The sequence below is a fragment of the Centruroides sculpturatus genome, unplaced genomic scaffold (genome assembly GCF_000671375.1).
Source record: "Centruroides sculpturatus isolate CEXI.00-Female unplaced genomic scaffold, Cexi_2.0 scaffold767, whole genome shotgun sequence".
Classification (NCBI taxonomy): Eukaryota; Metazoa; Arthropoda; class Arachnida; order Scorpiones; family Buthidae; genus Centruroides; species Centruroides sculpturatus.
The window spans coordinates 137,713-152,024 of NW_019385366.1; the positions used below are offsets into that span (position 1 = coordinate 137,713).

General features: G+C 29.3%; 1 protein-coding gene across 2 annotated transcripts in view; it reads right to left on the minus strand.

Moving 5' to 3' along the window:
• Positions 1–14,312, minus strand: part of LOC111638183 (uncharacterized protein C1orf43 homolog) — a 53,581-nt gene that overhangs the window by 28,887 nt on the left and 10,382 nt on the right. For both annotated transcript variants that reach the window (XM_023383858.1, XM_023383857.1), the window contains exons 2-4: positions 12,054–12,195; positions 6,612–6,713; positions 1,305–1,407 (exon numbers count right to left, since the gene is read on the minus strand). In XM_023383858.1, coding sequence (XP_023239626.1) covers positions 1,305–1,407; positions 6,612–6,713; positions 12,054–12,110 — 262 coding nt within the window. In that variant the 5' untranslated portion in view covers positions 12,111–12,195. The remainder of the gene's footprint in view (positions 1–1,304; positions 1,408–6,611; positions 6,714–12,053; positions 12,196–14,312) is intronic.

Genomic DNA, 14,312 nt, shown 5'->3' on the forward strand with positions numbered 1-14,312 from the left:
AACCATGTTAAAAACTGGGGTTGTATAAAAAGGATTAAGATAGACTCGAAAATTTGATATTTTTGTATATAGTCTAAACTTCAATTATGTTGAATAACATCTTGGTACTGCATTGCTGGCAATCAAACTTTGCAAATCATCAAATTTCTTCTTAGATATTGGAAGAGGTTTGCTGTATGCTTTTTTCAGTGTTACTTCCTGAAACAACTGCAAACTCCTGGATCTTGAGGTTTTGATATTTACAATTTTAAACTCTGTTTCTTTAAAAGAAGTTTTGTAGAAAAAGCAATCCAATGATTGGTTTTCTACCTTCAGTACAGAAATGTTGAAGAGGGCTTTATCATTGTCAGTGTTCACAACAAAATTATGAGATGTCCTATCTGTGAGGTCCTTTACATCAACAAAGTCATCGTATCCCATTTCAAACAGTTGGAAAGGTTTGCCTTTTTTTTTCTTGCATCCTAATTAGCGTTGCATATTGCAATGGAATGTAGATTGGACCTGATTTCAGTGACTGTCGAATAGTTTTTTCTATTACAGAGTGAACACAATCACCTTTGTTTTGTGCGTGTCTCACAATGAAAAATTTGTGTTATCCTTTTAATTTGAAATCTTGACATGGCATACAAGTAACAGACAACAATGTATTTATTTTTTTTGTTATCTGCAGCAATTTTCTGAATACAGTGTTATTTCTAATTCATTTGTTTTGCATGTAGCAGCTTTTTCTTCTAAAAATTTTAACAAGCATGTTCCAATGTCAGTAGCACCTTTCTTTCCATTGCCTTCATGCCATAGGTAGCAGTAGACATCATCCAGCCCATCTTTTTTCAAGTCACAAATTGTGAAGTTGTAGGTGGACAATTTGGACTTGAGAAGTGTTGTTATTGCAGCCAGTGTAAATAACAAATCAGAGAATGCAACAGTGACACTTCTGCTATCTTTTGGTGGAATACTGTACTATAAGATATGCCGCTTTTGCTGCTGGAAGGAAGACCAATCTGCAATTCTGGAGAGTGCATTAACTCAAAAGTTGTATTTTTTGAGTTGTGCCACTATTGCAGCCCACAAGCGATTTAATAACAACTTATACATATTTAGTATAATAATGCAGAAGATAAATAGATGTTTATACTAATTACTTATTAAATCAATAATGCATCCAAAAATGTTTCTTTCTGTAATGTTTTGAATTAACTTACAATATAAAAATTATTTATTCATTCATTCAAAAAGATATACATATTTTATTATTTATTGAATAAAAAATTTTGAAAGTTTCAAAAGTATATGATTTTACTTACACTTATTATTTTCAATGTATTTGAAATCATCATTATATAATTTTGGCTTACACTGGATATGTTTCACAATTTCTAATTGTCTGTCTATTTCTTGCCTTAAAACCTTATAATGAAAAAAAACAAAAATAAGTAAGTTAATAATGCATTTATTTTGTATTTAATGCTGTCTTTTAATATATTAATTATTTTAAAATAACTTGATAACTAAAAAACTATAATATTTTATTTTAATCATTATTCTTTATATTCTTTATCTTAATGAAAAGACATTGAACAATAAAATAAATGCTACCGTACAAGATAATACTCACAATATATTTGAATTATAAATCAAAATCAGTAAAAAAAATGATGAACATTTTACAATTTTACCAAATCTTTTGGAAGATGATGTCAAATTCAGTACAGTCGACCCCCCCTATAACACGGGTTCCTATAGTTCAGATTCCTATATCACGGCAAAAAAATTGCGACAGTATTTGTACAAACATGCTAAAAAAACTTCTATAATTCAGTAAAACATCATTGCCTAATTGTGTCACAACAGGATTGGTTGAATCTGGACCAATAGTGGACGGGCAGCTGAACTACTTACACGCTACGGAGAGTTTAGGCAGGCAAGTTGAGCTTACTATCTTCTGTATAGTATATAGGCCTAAATTAAATACTGTAAGTCTAATACAGTACTGTAATTTTATACATTTCTTGTGAAAAAAACATTTCTTATTCAATGGCCATAAAAATTATTTCTATTAATGATGTCTCGAAAGTCAAGTTATTTTTCTGCGAAAAATTTGCTGATCAGAAAGCACGTGCCCACCGTTCGATGCACTTCTCCATGATGAAAACAAGCTAAGCAATGGCGTCATCGAACGGTACACACTCGGTAAGTAATCCTACAATTTTTTGTTTGTAGCATAGTTTATATGGATTATTCCCAAAAAATTATACGTATTTTGGAAATGTTGAGTCAAATTAGTCTAGAATTGATTAATTTTATGGAAGAAACCTTTCAAACAGCTGTAGTCCGTAAAGCACATACATGCCGAGCTGTGATTGGCAAGGACTCATAGAAAATGGATTCATAAAAACCGGAACGTATCTACTGTGTTATAGGGGAAGTCGACTATAGTTTCTATAGTCTGTCACTCATCCGTCCCACGTCTAGTAATCCAACACTTTGCAGAGCAACACACATGAAAAGTTTGTGTTAACCCTTGTTGATGTATTGATATGTGATAAAGAGAGACTAATGTAATTGTATACTCAGTTGCTAGTTATTTATTGCAAATGAGGTTGGCAAAACAGTCACACTCATGACTAGTACAATAAACTAACCTGTGAAACAAGTACAGGTTTTTAGTGTAAATATAAAATTTATGTACATACTTTTTAATTCTGTAATTTATAAATGAATATTTGAAACTGTTATTAGTAATTTTGAGTTTCTTGGAAATGTTAATGACAATCCTTTTTCATTTTGATGTTTAATTTCATCGCCAATATGATTTCAAATTTGAACAAATCCAGAGTTAGAAAATTTATACCAAATTCGAAACTCGTCTTAGGAATAGATTTTTAAGGAATTATTCTGACATCGTATTACTCTCTCTTTCATAATTGTCGAGAAGAATAATTTTAAATATTTTATTATTACATTTTTTTATTTATATAAAAAGATTTTGCTAATTGTTAAAATTGTCTCATTTGTTTAACAGAATGTTCTGATCAGGGGATTAACAATAATGACCCCAAAATGCATTAACGTTTTATAACCGACATGTTACTTGAATTGTAACTAAATAAATCTGATTTAAATTAACTGTAGTTTTAAGTCTTCACCTGTTTGAATATATTGGAATTGGAACATTTAAAACAAATTTAAAGTATTTAATTATATTATTTTCAATCCAATCAATTAATTAATGAATAATTTTGTTGATTCATACCATTTACAACCTTTATCAAAGGAACAATATCCATTTTTATCTAAGCTTTTCCACAAACAAAACTTCCACTTGAATTAAAATGCCGTCTAAACGGGCTGTCAAGTAAATCTAGAAAGTAGGTGAAATTACTGGCTTCTAAACACTGTCTAAACTGTGGCAAGCAAAAAACATCTCTGCAATAAAATTTTTCTGAATTATGGTCTAGATCAGGGGTGGCCAAACCGTGGCGCATGCGCCAAACTTGGCGCATTGGACGATTACAAGTGGCGCTTTAGTCAGTTCTGAGCAACATTGCCAGATTTGGCTTCTTTGCAATTAAGAATATTACATAGAAAATTAATTTTTTATAGTCTGTCTTGGCAAGTTCATTTGTTGCACAATTCGTTGCAATCAACTTTACAGATAAAATGAGTGTTCTCCACATAGTAAATTACAGTGTATGCATGTATGTTTATTTTCGATCAGTGCATAGGCGTCTAAATGACAGTGCTACCGTCCGGACAGTCCACGAGTCGGTTGGACTGCTACACCTGTTGACCTTTTTTTTTTTTTTTTTTTTCTTCTACGATTCACGATACATTCGCAATCGTGTATGCCACTAATGTCAAATGGGACTATTTTGTACGGGTAACTACACCACCACCGCATTTTTTATTAATTTTTTTTTCACACAACTGAATTTTGATCTTTTAAATTGAAATACCTGATTAAAGGGTGGCCGAAATTTTTCTCCGCCCCGGGCGGCTAACACCCACGGTACACCACTGCGCATCTGAACTCGTCTATCAAAAAATTGGCGCATGGTATGCAAAAGGTTGGCCACCCCTGGTCTAGATCCATGAAGGCGAACCTATAACACACGTGTCAGAGGTGACACACGAGCTCATTTTGGGTGACATGCATTGACAGAGACAAAAAATTGAATAATTCAAATATTTGTCATATTATTTTCTCTTTTACAACTATAAGCCTAAAACTTTTTTCTTGATTATTATTTAAATGAATATGAGCTAAAATATCTTAGTCAGAATCAGATAATATTTTATAATCGTTGGGCACAGATGTATTTTTGCCCTGTCACCACCACTTCTATTAATTTTAGCAGATAAGGTCGGCGCCATGTCTCCGCCATGCTACCGCCATATGTCCGCGCCAGATATATAGTACAACGGTACTTGTTGAGACATTTTGCATATGACGTAAAATACATATTTGTTGGTTCTACAAACATCTTTAAATTATTTTGTATCAGGGGTCAGTGCAACAACACTGCAAAAAGTTAACCACCATTTATTGGCATACATATTAATGTTATTAAACTTGTCTGATTGTTGGAATTAAGTTTACGGTACTAAGAAACCACAAACTTTTCTGAAGTTATTCATTCATTCGACAAGAACCATAGTACAGTAGTAATGAAAAGGAAACAGTTTTAAGGTTAAGACAACAGCAATTATTTGGTAAAAGTTCAAAGACTGTGTTATGAAGGTAATTTGTCGACCACTTTAAAATGTAGGAAGATATTGTTTTGTCAAATTTATGATGTAATTTATATTAACAGCTTTCTGGTGGCTAAAATCACTTATTGGAAAAAAGCAAAAATGTTCAAAAAATTACACCTACTTGATAACTGCAAAGCAGACAAATCACTATATCAATTTTTATTAGTCATTTAGATCATAAATGATGTTATGAATGCAAGAATACCAAAATACATTACTCACACCTTGAAGTGTCTAGCAAATCGCCTTCAAAACTCAACATGCAAACTCTTGTTGCCTAAACTCTTCTGTTCATAATAACAGTTTCATTTTTCTTTTTCATTACTTCTGCTCAGGGTGTTATTTGTGAATTAATAATTAATCAATGTTTACATTTTGTCATAATTTTTATGTTCCATTTAAAATATCCTATACAATCTGCTATTTAGAATTCAATTAAAAGTGATATTTACTGTTGAAAAGATAAATACAGTCGACCCCCCTATAATGTGGGTTCCTATAACGGAAATTCCTATAACGTAGCAAAAAAATTGTAGCAATATTCATATAAAGGAACTCCTAAAACGTCTTCGCCGACTCGTGTCGCGACAAGATTGATAGAATCTGGACCAATAGTGGATGAGCAGCCGAACTACTTTCCTCTGCCCTGCGTCACGCTACAGAGAGTTTAGGTGGCTAAATTGAGTTTGCTATCGTCTGTACAGTATTATATATAAATTAGGTACTGTACATATAATTATATACTAATTATATATAAATTAGGTACTGTATATATAATTATATATTAACTTAATTTATTGTAACTTTATTATAATTATATATATGCTTTCTGCCGCCTGGCAACACGCTACGGAGATTTTAGGCTAGTAAGTTGAGTTTATTATCGTCTGTACAGTATGTAAATTAGGTACCGTAAGTCTAATACAGCACTAATTTTATACATTTCTTGTGAAAGAAACATTTCTTATTCAACGGCCATAAAAATTATTTATATTAATGATGTCTCCAAAGGTCAAGTTATTTTTCTGCGAAAAATTCGTTATCAGAAATCGCGGCCGCCGTTTCGTGCGCTGTTCCGCGACGAAAACAAGCTTGAGCAACGGCGTAGTCGAACGGTGCACACTCGGTAAGTAATCCTACAATTTTTTGTTTATAGCATAGTTTATGCGGATTATTCTCAAAAAATTATATGTGTTTTGGAAATGTTGAGTGGAATTAGTCTAGAATCGGTTAATTTTATAGAAGAAAACCTTTCAAACAGCCTTAGTCCGTAAACTTCACACGTGTCGGGCTGCGATTGGCTCATGTATTTAATGATTCCTACAACGTAAAATTCGATTAATGTGGAACGTATCTAAGTGTTAAAAGGGGGTCTACTGTAATATAAAACATAACTTATGTATATTTTAGGTATATTATTTTATATGTATGTTAAATATATATAAAATATATTAAATATATAATATATTTTAATTATATATTTTATGTATACTTTTTGGTATTTTCACATTCCTAACATAAATTTGATGTTTTCGTAATCTATCATATTGTTTGCTTTATAATAACCAGATTAAAATACAATATGGCTGCTGGCATAACTCCAAATAGCAGACACCTCTAAATAGTGGATAAATTTTACAGCCAACAGTGTTTGCTACTATTCAGGTTATATTCTATATATATACAATATATTGATATATATTGATTATATATATATAATCAATATCAATATATAAATTATAATTAAATTTTTAGCCTGTATTACACAAAATTTATAAACCAAACCAATTTTGATGTAAAATAAATTTGCTTTGTTTTGTTATATTACATTATAAATAAGAAGTAAAAAAACTCACTTTAGGTGCATCATACCCAATTGGAACATGAGGTCCATATCTTGATTTTAATGTAAATCGAGTTATTTGCCTCTTTGCAAAAATGAACAACAAAATAAAAGTCTGGAAAAGTGAATTTAATTACATTGTTCAGTAAAAATTCATAAAATTATTATTTTTTATTAATTATTTTAATTGAATAAATTATGAACATACTCTATAACAAACATAGTTCAAGCAAAAAATAAGAAAAATAAAAATAAAACAAAAAAATGTTCTATAGTCAATTTTAATAAATATTTTAGAAAGCTGTGTACATCAGATTACAATACGATTGTAAATCAAAGTAATTGATTTACAATCTATTATCTTACAAGATTCCAAATGCTTATACAGTATATAGAACTGAATAATAAAATCTGTTCTAACTGTTCTATATTATTGGTAAATATCAAATTAATGTACAATTAGAAGACAGTTTCTTCTTGTTCTACTTAATCTTAATAATTTTGCAATATCTTCATTTATATCTTTAAAAAAATTTTTAGATTAAAATTTCCAGTAACTTGGTTGATATAATTAACAAACAAAACACCTTTAAGCTCCAAATAAATGAATTTATTTCTAAAAATAATGTTCTCAACTATGTTCAGTGGCCATCATCAGGTTTATTCAATTGATTTGAGCATCAAACTCAAAATGGAATATAATATTGAAATTTACATAAATATATATATATATATATAAATATAATGACTAGTGATGTATGACACATTAGCACCTTATAAATTCCATTTGTAATGTAACAAAGAATAAAACAATTAAAATAACCCTATTGAAGGAGTTCCCAGATGTAGAATATCTGGATGTGGAAACAATGGTATCCTATGATTGAGACACTTCAAAGTAGGCTTTCCAGGCATTGAAGAGTGTTTCCAAGTCCTTAAAGCTTTGAACTCTACTGAAATTTTGTAAATTTCTAATTTTTCTAGTTATTTTAATTTGATAAGATCCCACTCTGGTGTTATGATTTTGATAGCCCTTATCATAGTTTTAGCCACTTCTTCCACTTAAATCATCATCAATGCCATGCTAAGGAATACCAAAATCTTAATGCCAGAGCGAGACCAAACTGAAACATCTAGAAAAATTAGAAATTTATAAGATTTCATTAGAGTCCAAAGCAATCAACTGTAAGGATTTGGAAACACTCTTCAATGCCTGGAAAGCCTACTATGAAGTATCTCAATCATAGGATACCATTGTTTCCACATCCAGATATTCTAGTTCTGAAAACTCCTTCAATAGGGTTATTTTAATTGTTTTATTCTTTAGCACTTTATAAATTCCATTGTAATGTAACATAAATGTCATATGTCACTAGTTGTTTTTTTTTTTTATAATAATGCAAATTTAAATATTTGTTCCATTTTGAGTATGATGTTTGAATCATTCAAATAAATGTGACAATGGCTGTTAAACACAGTTGAAAATATTAGTTTAAGAAATATATTAGTTTGCTGGAGCTCAAAAATATTTTGTGTGTTAATTTTATAGATTATTGAATAATCATGAAATAATTTTATTATTATTTTTATGAAAAGAATACTTTAAATCATTATTAAAAATAAACACTTTTAATAATTCTTCTATAAATTATAAAAATATTTTTATGTAAAAAGTGAAAAATTTTCCTTGATTTGATAATATTCCAAAAATATTTGAAATAAATAAAACATTAAGGAACTGTATTACAAACTTTGAGGCAACAATTTTTCAAAGAAAATTAAGTAAACATGTAGAGGACAACTATTTGACTTTACTTTTTATTTCTGAAGAAAACTACATATGCATGAAACAAGTATAAACTATATTTCACATAATTTTTAATTAAAGTAAATGTCAAAAAGTTATAATAAAATTTTGGTTGGATTTTGTACAAACTAACATTCAATTAATCTATTTGATCAATTCAAATTCAAATATATATTTAAGTATATATCAAGTATAAAATTCAAGTTTATGTGTTAATTTTATAGATTATTGAATAATCATGAAATAATTTTAATATTATTTTTATGAAAAGAATACTTTGAATCGTTTTTAAAAATAAACACTTCTATAAATTATAAAAATATTTTTATGTAAAAAGTGAAAAATTTTCCTTGATTTGATAATATTCCAAAAATATTTGAAATAAATAAAACATTAAGGAACTGTATTACAAACTTTGAGGCAACAATTTTTCAAAGAAAATTAAGTAAACATGTAGAGGACAACTATTTGACTTTACTTTTTATTTCTGAAGAAAACTACATATGCATGAAACAAGTATAAACTATATTTCACATAATTTTTAATTAAAGTAAATGTCAAAAAGTTATAATAAAATTTTGGTTGGATTTTGTACAAACTAACATTCAATTAATCTATTTGATCAATTCAAATTCAAATATATATTTAAGTATATATCAAGTATAAAATTCAAGTTTATGTGTTAATTTTATAGATTATTGAATAATCATGAAATAATTTTAATATTATTTTTATGAAAAGAATACTTTGAATCGTTTTTAAAAATAAACACTTCTATAAATTATAAAAATATTTTTATGTAAAAAGTGAAAAATTTTCCTTGATTTGATAATATTCCAAAAATATTTGAAATAAATAAAACATTAAGGAACTGTATTACAAACTTTGAGGCAACAATTTTTCAAAGAAAATTAAGTAAACATGTAGAGGACAACTATTTGACTTTACTTTTTATTTCTGAAGAAAACTACATATGCATGAAACAAGTATAAACTATATTTCACATAATTTTTAATTAAAGTAAATGTCAAAAAGTTATAATAAAATTTTGGTTGGATTTTGTACAAACTAACATTCAATTAATCTATTTGATCAATTCAAATTCAAATATATATTTAAGTATATATCAAGTATAAAATTCAAGTTTATGTGTTAATTTTATAGATTATTGAATAATCATGAAATAATTTTAATATTATTTTTATGAAAAGAATACTTTGAATCGTTTTTAAAAATAAACACTTCTATAAATTATAAAAATATTTTTATGTAAAAAGTGAAAAATTTTCCTTGATTTGATAATATTCCAAAAATATTTGAAATAAATAAAACATTAAGGAACTGTATTACAAACTTTGAGGCAACAATTTTTCAAAGAAAATTAAGTAAACATGTAGAGGACAACTATTTGACTTTACTTTTTATTTCTGAAGAANTTAAATTGAATTTTCAATTTTAATTGTTAAATGATTATGAAATAGTAAGAATTGCAAACATTATTTTATATTTCATATTCAACTACTGTACTAATATTTTTTAATGTAATTTCTTGGATGCTTCGTTTGTTACAACATTTGTAAATCACAATATGATTATTTACTATGTTGCTAAAATTGTTAGTAAACAAACATTCTAAACACTTTGAATGTTATTTGTTTTTTAATTATAATTAAATAAGTTAATTATCTAATTATAATTATTCTCTATATGCAAAATCAACTCAGAGAATAATTTGAATATAGAAGTTACTATTTCCTATTGTTATCAAAATCTTGTGATATTTTTTTCTATTCAATACTTTTTCTTTGTTGAATAATAGTAAATATTCATATTGTGATTTACAAATGTTCTAACAAATGAAACATCCAAGAAATTACATTTAAAAAACAAACTATTAGAAAAATTAATAATGTGAAAAAACTGAATTAATATATGAATTAAATAATATATCAATATTGGATATACAATAAAGATCTAATTATCTAAGGTAATGTGAACTAAGGTAAGTCAGATAATCAAAAACTTAGATAACCTAAAAAGTATGTAAGATTGTTACAGATTTAAATGCATTAATGTGCACAATATGCTCTATTTTTTGATTAAATCTACTTATTGAATGTAAGGCCTTTTAAATTACACAATAAAACAATTTTATTTATAACTGTTATAATTTATTAACTTATTAATTTAAAAATTTATTTTATCACAAGGTCACCAGAGTAAATTTTTTCTTTAAACTTCTAGATGTGAGGCTGGGAACCTGCTGTCGAGCTGAAGTCAATAAATCAGTGACTTATTACATAAATGGGACCGGTGTGACCAAGGAATGGGGTGCGAGATAATTTAATTGTCGCATTCCAAATCTAATTGACAGATCCGCAATCGTCAATCGTGAGAACGAGAGAGGGATTGACCGCCAGGGTAACTTTGGACGGTCACCTTACAGACAGTTCAAAGCGGGACCTGCTGCGTCCAGGACAGAAAAATACACATTAGGTAAAATTTATAGGTCCGTCATCCGGGAAAGAGCATGACCCAACTCCGGAGGAGAACGGCCCAGACGGGGATGTTCAGCGACTCCGCGGCATGAATTGCACTCCTGGCAACAGACCAAAAGACCAATAGAGTTACAGGGGACCATCATTCAGACCAACCAAAACGTCAGGATTTCGGGAAGAAAAGGGTTATAAAAGCCTGAAATCCAAAGGACACGGGGAGGTTGTGAGTGGAAGATCAGGAACAAGTTAGTCTGTTCTTAAGATTCTAACCAGGATTACGAAGGAGAAGACTCAAAACGTAAACGAGTGCTGCAAGAGTGAGGAACTTAACTTTCCAAGCACACTTCTCTACCCAAATCGGTGCGAACAGAGACCTAACTTCCAGGCTTGGATCTCTACTCTCCCAGCCTCCAGAAACACCTTAGATTGGAGACAAATGTCCTTCTGTTTCTGAATCAACTTATCCTTGGAGACAAACTCTTTCGTTGGAAAGAAACACTCATCTAGACAGACTTTAACTTTATCTGTAAGCATGTCTTTGTCAAATAAACGTATTGAATTGGTAAATACGGTCTCTGTGTGAGTCATCTTTGCATCCAGCTAACCACTACCCCCATATGGAAAAGGCTAACAAGTAAGAGAAAGGCTGTAATATCAATGATTCAGATGAAAAAGGAAATTATCATGAAGCATGAAAGTGGTAGTACATGTGTGGCCATGTTTAAAATGCTGAAGTCGACAATATGCAACAAGTAAATGAAATTTTCCTTTTATTATACATTATTTACATATTCTATTTATCATTTTCATGTTTTAATTTTATTAGGGCATTTAACTGTTATTTTTACCTTAAATTATTTGACTTTGCTGTTTTAAGTTTATCAAAATAGACATTGTTTAGTCTGGGAATGCATTAATTCACTTTCCATTATTTCTAATAGAAAAAATTTATTCTGACTTTGAAAGATTTGGAGTTTAAATGGTCTCTTGGAATGAATTAAATTTGAATTATGAGGCATCACTGTACTTATATTCTGGCTTACATATTGAAAGACTTTATTATTATTGTTAAATATTTTCTGTTATTAATCAAAATAAACGATAGAAATATATTATTAAATATATCATATATAAACTGTTAATCACATACCATAATTCCAAAAGCAATACATATGATAACTGCAACTCCAGAAAGCTGATCTCCCATTGTTGTATTTTAAACAGATACATGGAAGAGAGAGACCTCTGAGTATACATTACATTAATTTCTTTCTTTATTAAACAGTAAAATTCTGGAAAATATAATAAATTTAAATATCATTATATGTTTAAAATCTAATTTTCTTACATCATAGATACTGTCAATGTTTAAATTTTGATTCAGAGCAGTTATTATAACTCGGTTTCCAATTGGGGTCAGTATCAGCTCCTAGGGGTTGATGAAAGTTTGGAAATGGATCAATGAGCAAATTACATATATAATGTACATGCACACACTGTATAATTCAGGGGTGGGCAAGCAAGAGGTAACGTGGGAGCCAAAATGTAGGTTTTGCAAAATGCATGGGAGCCGCAGTTCTGTACTTTTTTATTCTGTACCGCAGTTTTGTACCGTGATTTTATTATATAATATAAATATAATATTAAAAAAATATTGAATTTTTTTAATAAACATATTTTCACAAAATTGTGAAAATAAAATTGTAAAAATAATAATAAAAAATAGAAATTAACACTTTCAGCAAGAGCCACATGTAACTCAAAAAGAGCCGCATTTGCCCATGTCTGGTATAATATTTTAATATTGTTTAATTATTTATTAAATACAATCATTTAAAAGTTATTGAAAATATTTTCACTATCATTTTCAAAACTTTCCAAAAGAATGTATTAAAGAACTATATATATATATATACAGTGTGTGATCGGTTAACGAACACTTTCGCGAAAGATTTTTATGATCGGACAATTAACACATGTTCAGATAACGAACACTTCACTGAACAAACATAAAAAGAAGCAATGGAAAAAAGGAATACTGATTGATCTTCCCTTGTCTTCAGGTAACAATTCGAAACCTTTCAGAGCATGGGAGACGTCAACATCGACACTCAACCCGATACTGATCGGATAATGTTTCCCCAAACTTTGAAACTCTCCATTGTAATTCCAGCTTTTTGTTTACTTTTCTGACAAATAATTTTTTTATAGTCTTTGCGAGATTGTCGGGGACTCCATAAGTTTTACATTGGTTTTTATTTTATAAAAGTGAGAGTTTAACTGTCAGATATTCGTTAACTTTTTAACACCAAAATTTTGAATTGCATTTGGGCCTCACATTTACATAATTCTTTCACGCGCTAGTTGATTTCTGTTCTCTGAATTTTTGTGAGTGCTTTTCTGAACTTTTTATTTAAAACAGAAATTGATAATATTATGGAACATAAAAAGAGTGGAGTATCAAGAACCGTGTTCACCATAGAAACCAAGCAAGAGATAATAGCCAAAGTAGAAAATGGACAGATGTCTGATGTTGCTAGGCAGTATTGAACAGGTCTACAGTAGGCACAATCTTAGCTAAGAAAGATATAATCAAGAAGATTCAAAGAGCTAAAGGAGTAACCAAAGTCACATCTGAGAAACAAAGATGTTCCATCCATGAAAAAATGGAGAGATTGTTTTTAATTTAGATAAAAGAAAGGGAAATTAACTAGTATGACTATCAATCAAGAGAAAGCTGGAGAAATTTTTGAAGAACTGAAGAAACAAACTCCACATTTGTCACACTAGAAGATAGAATTCAAAGCTACTACTGGATGGTTTTCAAAGTTTAGAAGGATAACTGGCATTAAACATGTGGTAATTCACAATGAGTCTGGCTAGTGCAGATAAAGAAGAAGCTGAGAAGTTCTGTCTCAAATTTGAAGAATTCATTTAAAAAAAAGGATACTGTCCACAACAAATTTTCAATTGTGATGAAACTGGTTTATTTTGGAAGCACATGCCAAACCATACCTACTTTACGAAAGAAGAGAAAAATATTCCTGGGCATAAACCCATGAAAGACCAATTGATGTTACTTTTAGGAGCTAATGCTAGTGGTGATATGAAGCTTATCCCGCTTCTTGTCTATCACTCTGAGAACTCTAGAGCATTAAAAACAATTCCATAATTAAAGAAAAACTGCCAATGATGTGGAGATTGAATAAAAGGGCATGGGTCATACAGGCTCTTTTCAAAGAATGGCTGTTTGAAGTTTGTGCTCCAAGCATCAAGGATTACCTTCAGACCAATGAATTGCCATTAAAAGCACTGTTGCTATTGGACAATGCACCAAGACATCCAAAAGACCTTGAAGATAATTTGCTGGAAGTCTTTCCCTGACTGACAGTTCAGTTTCTACTTCCGA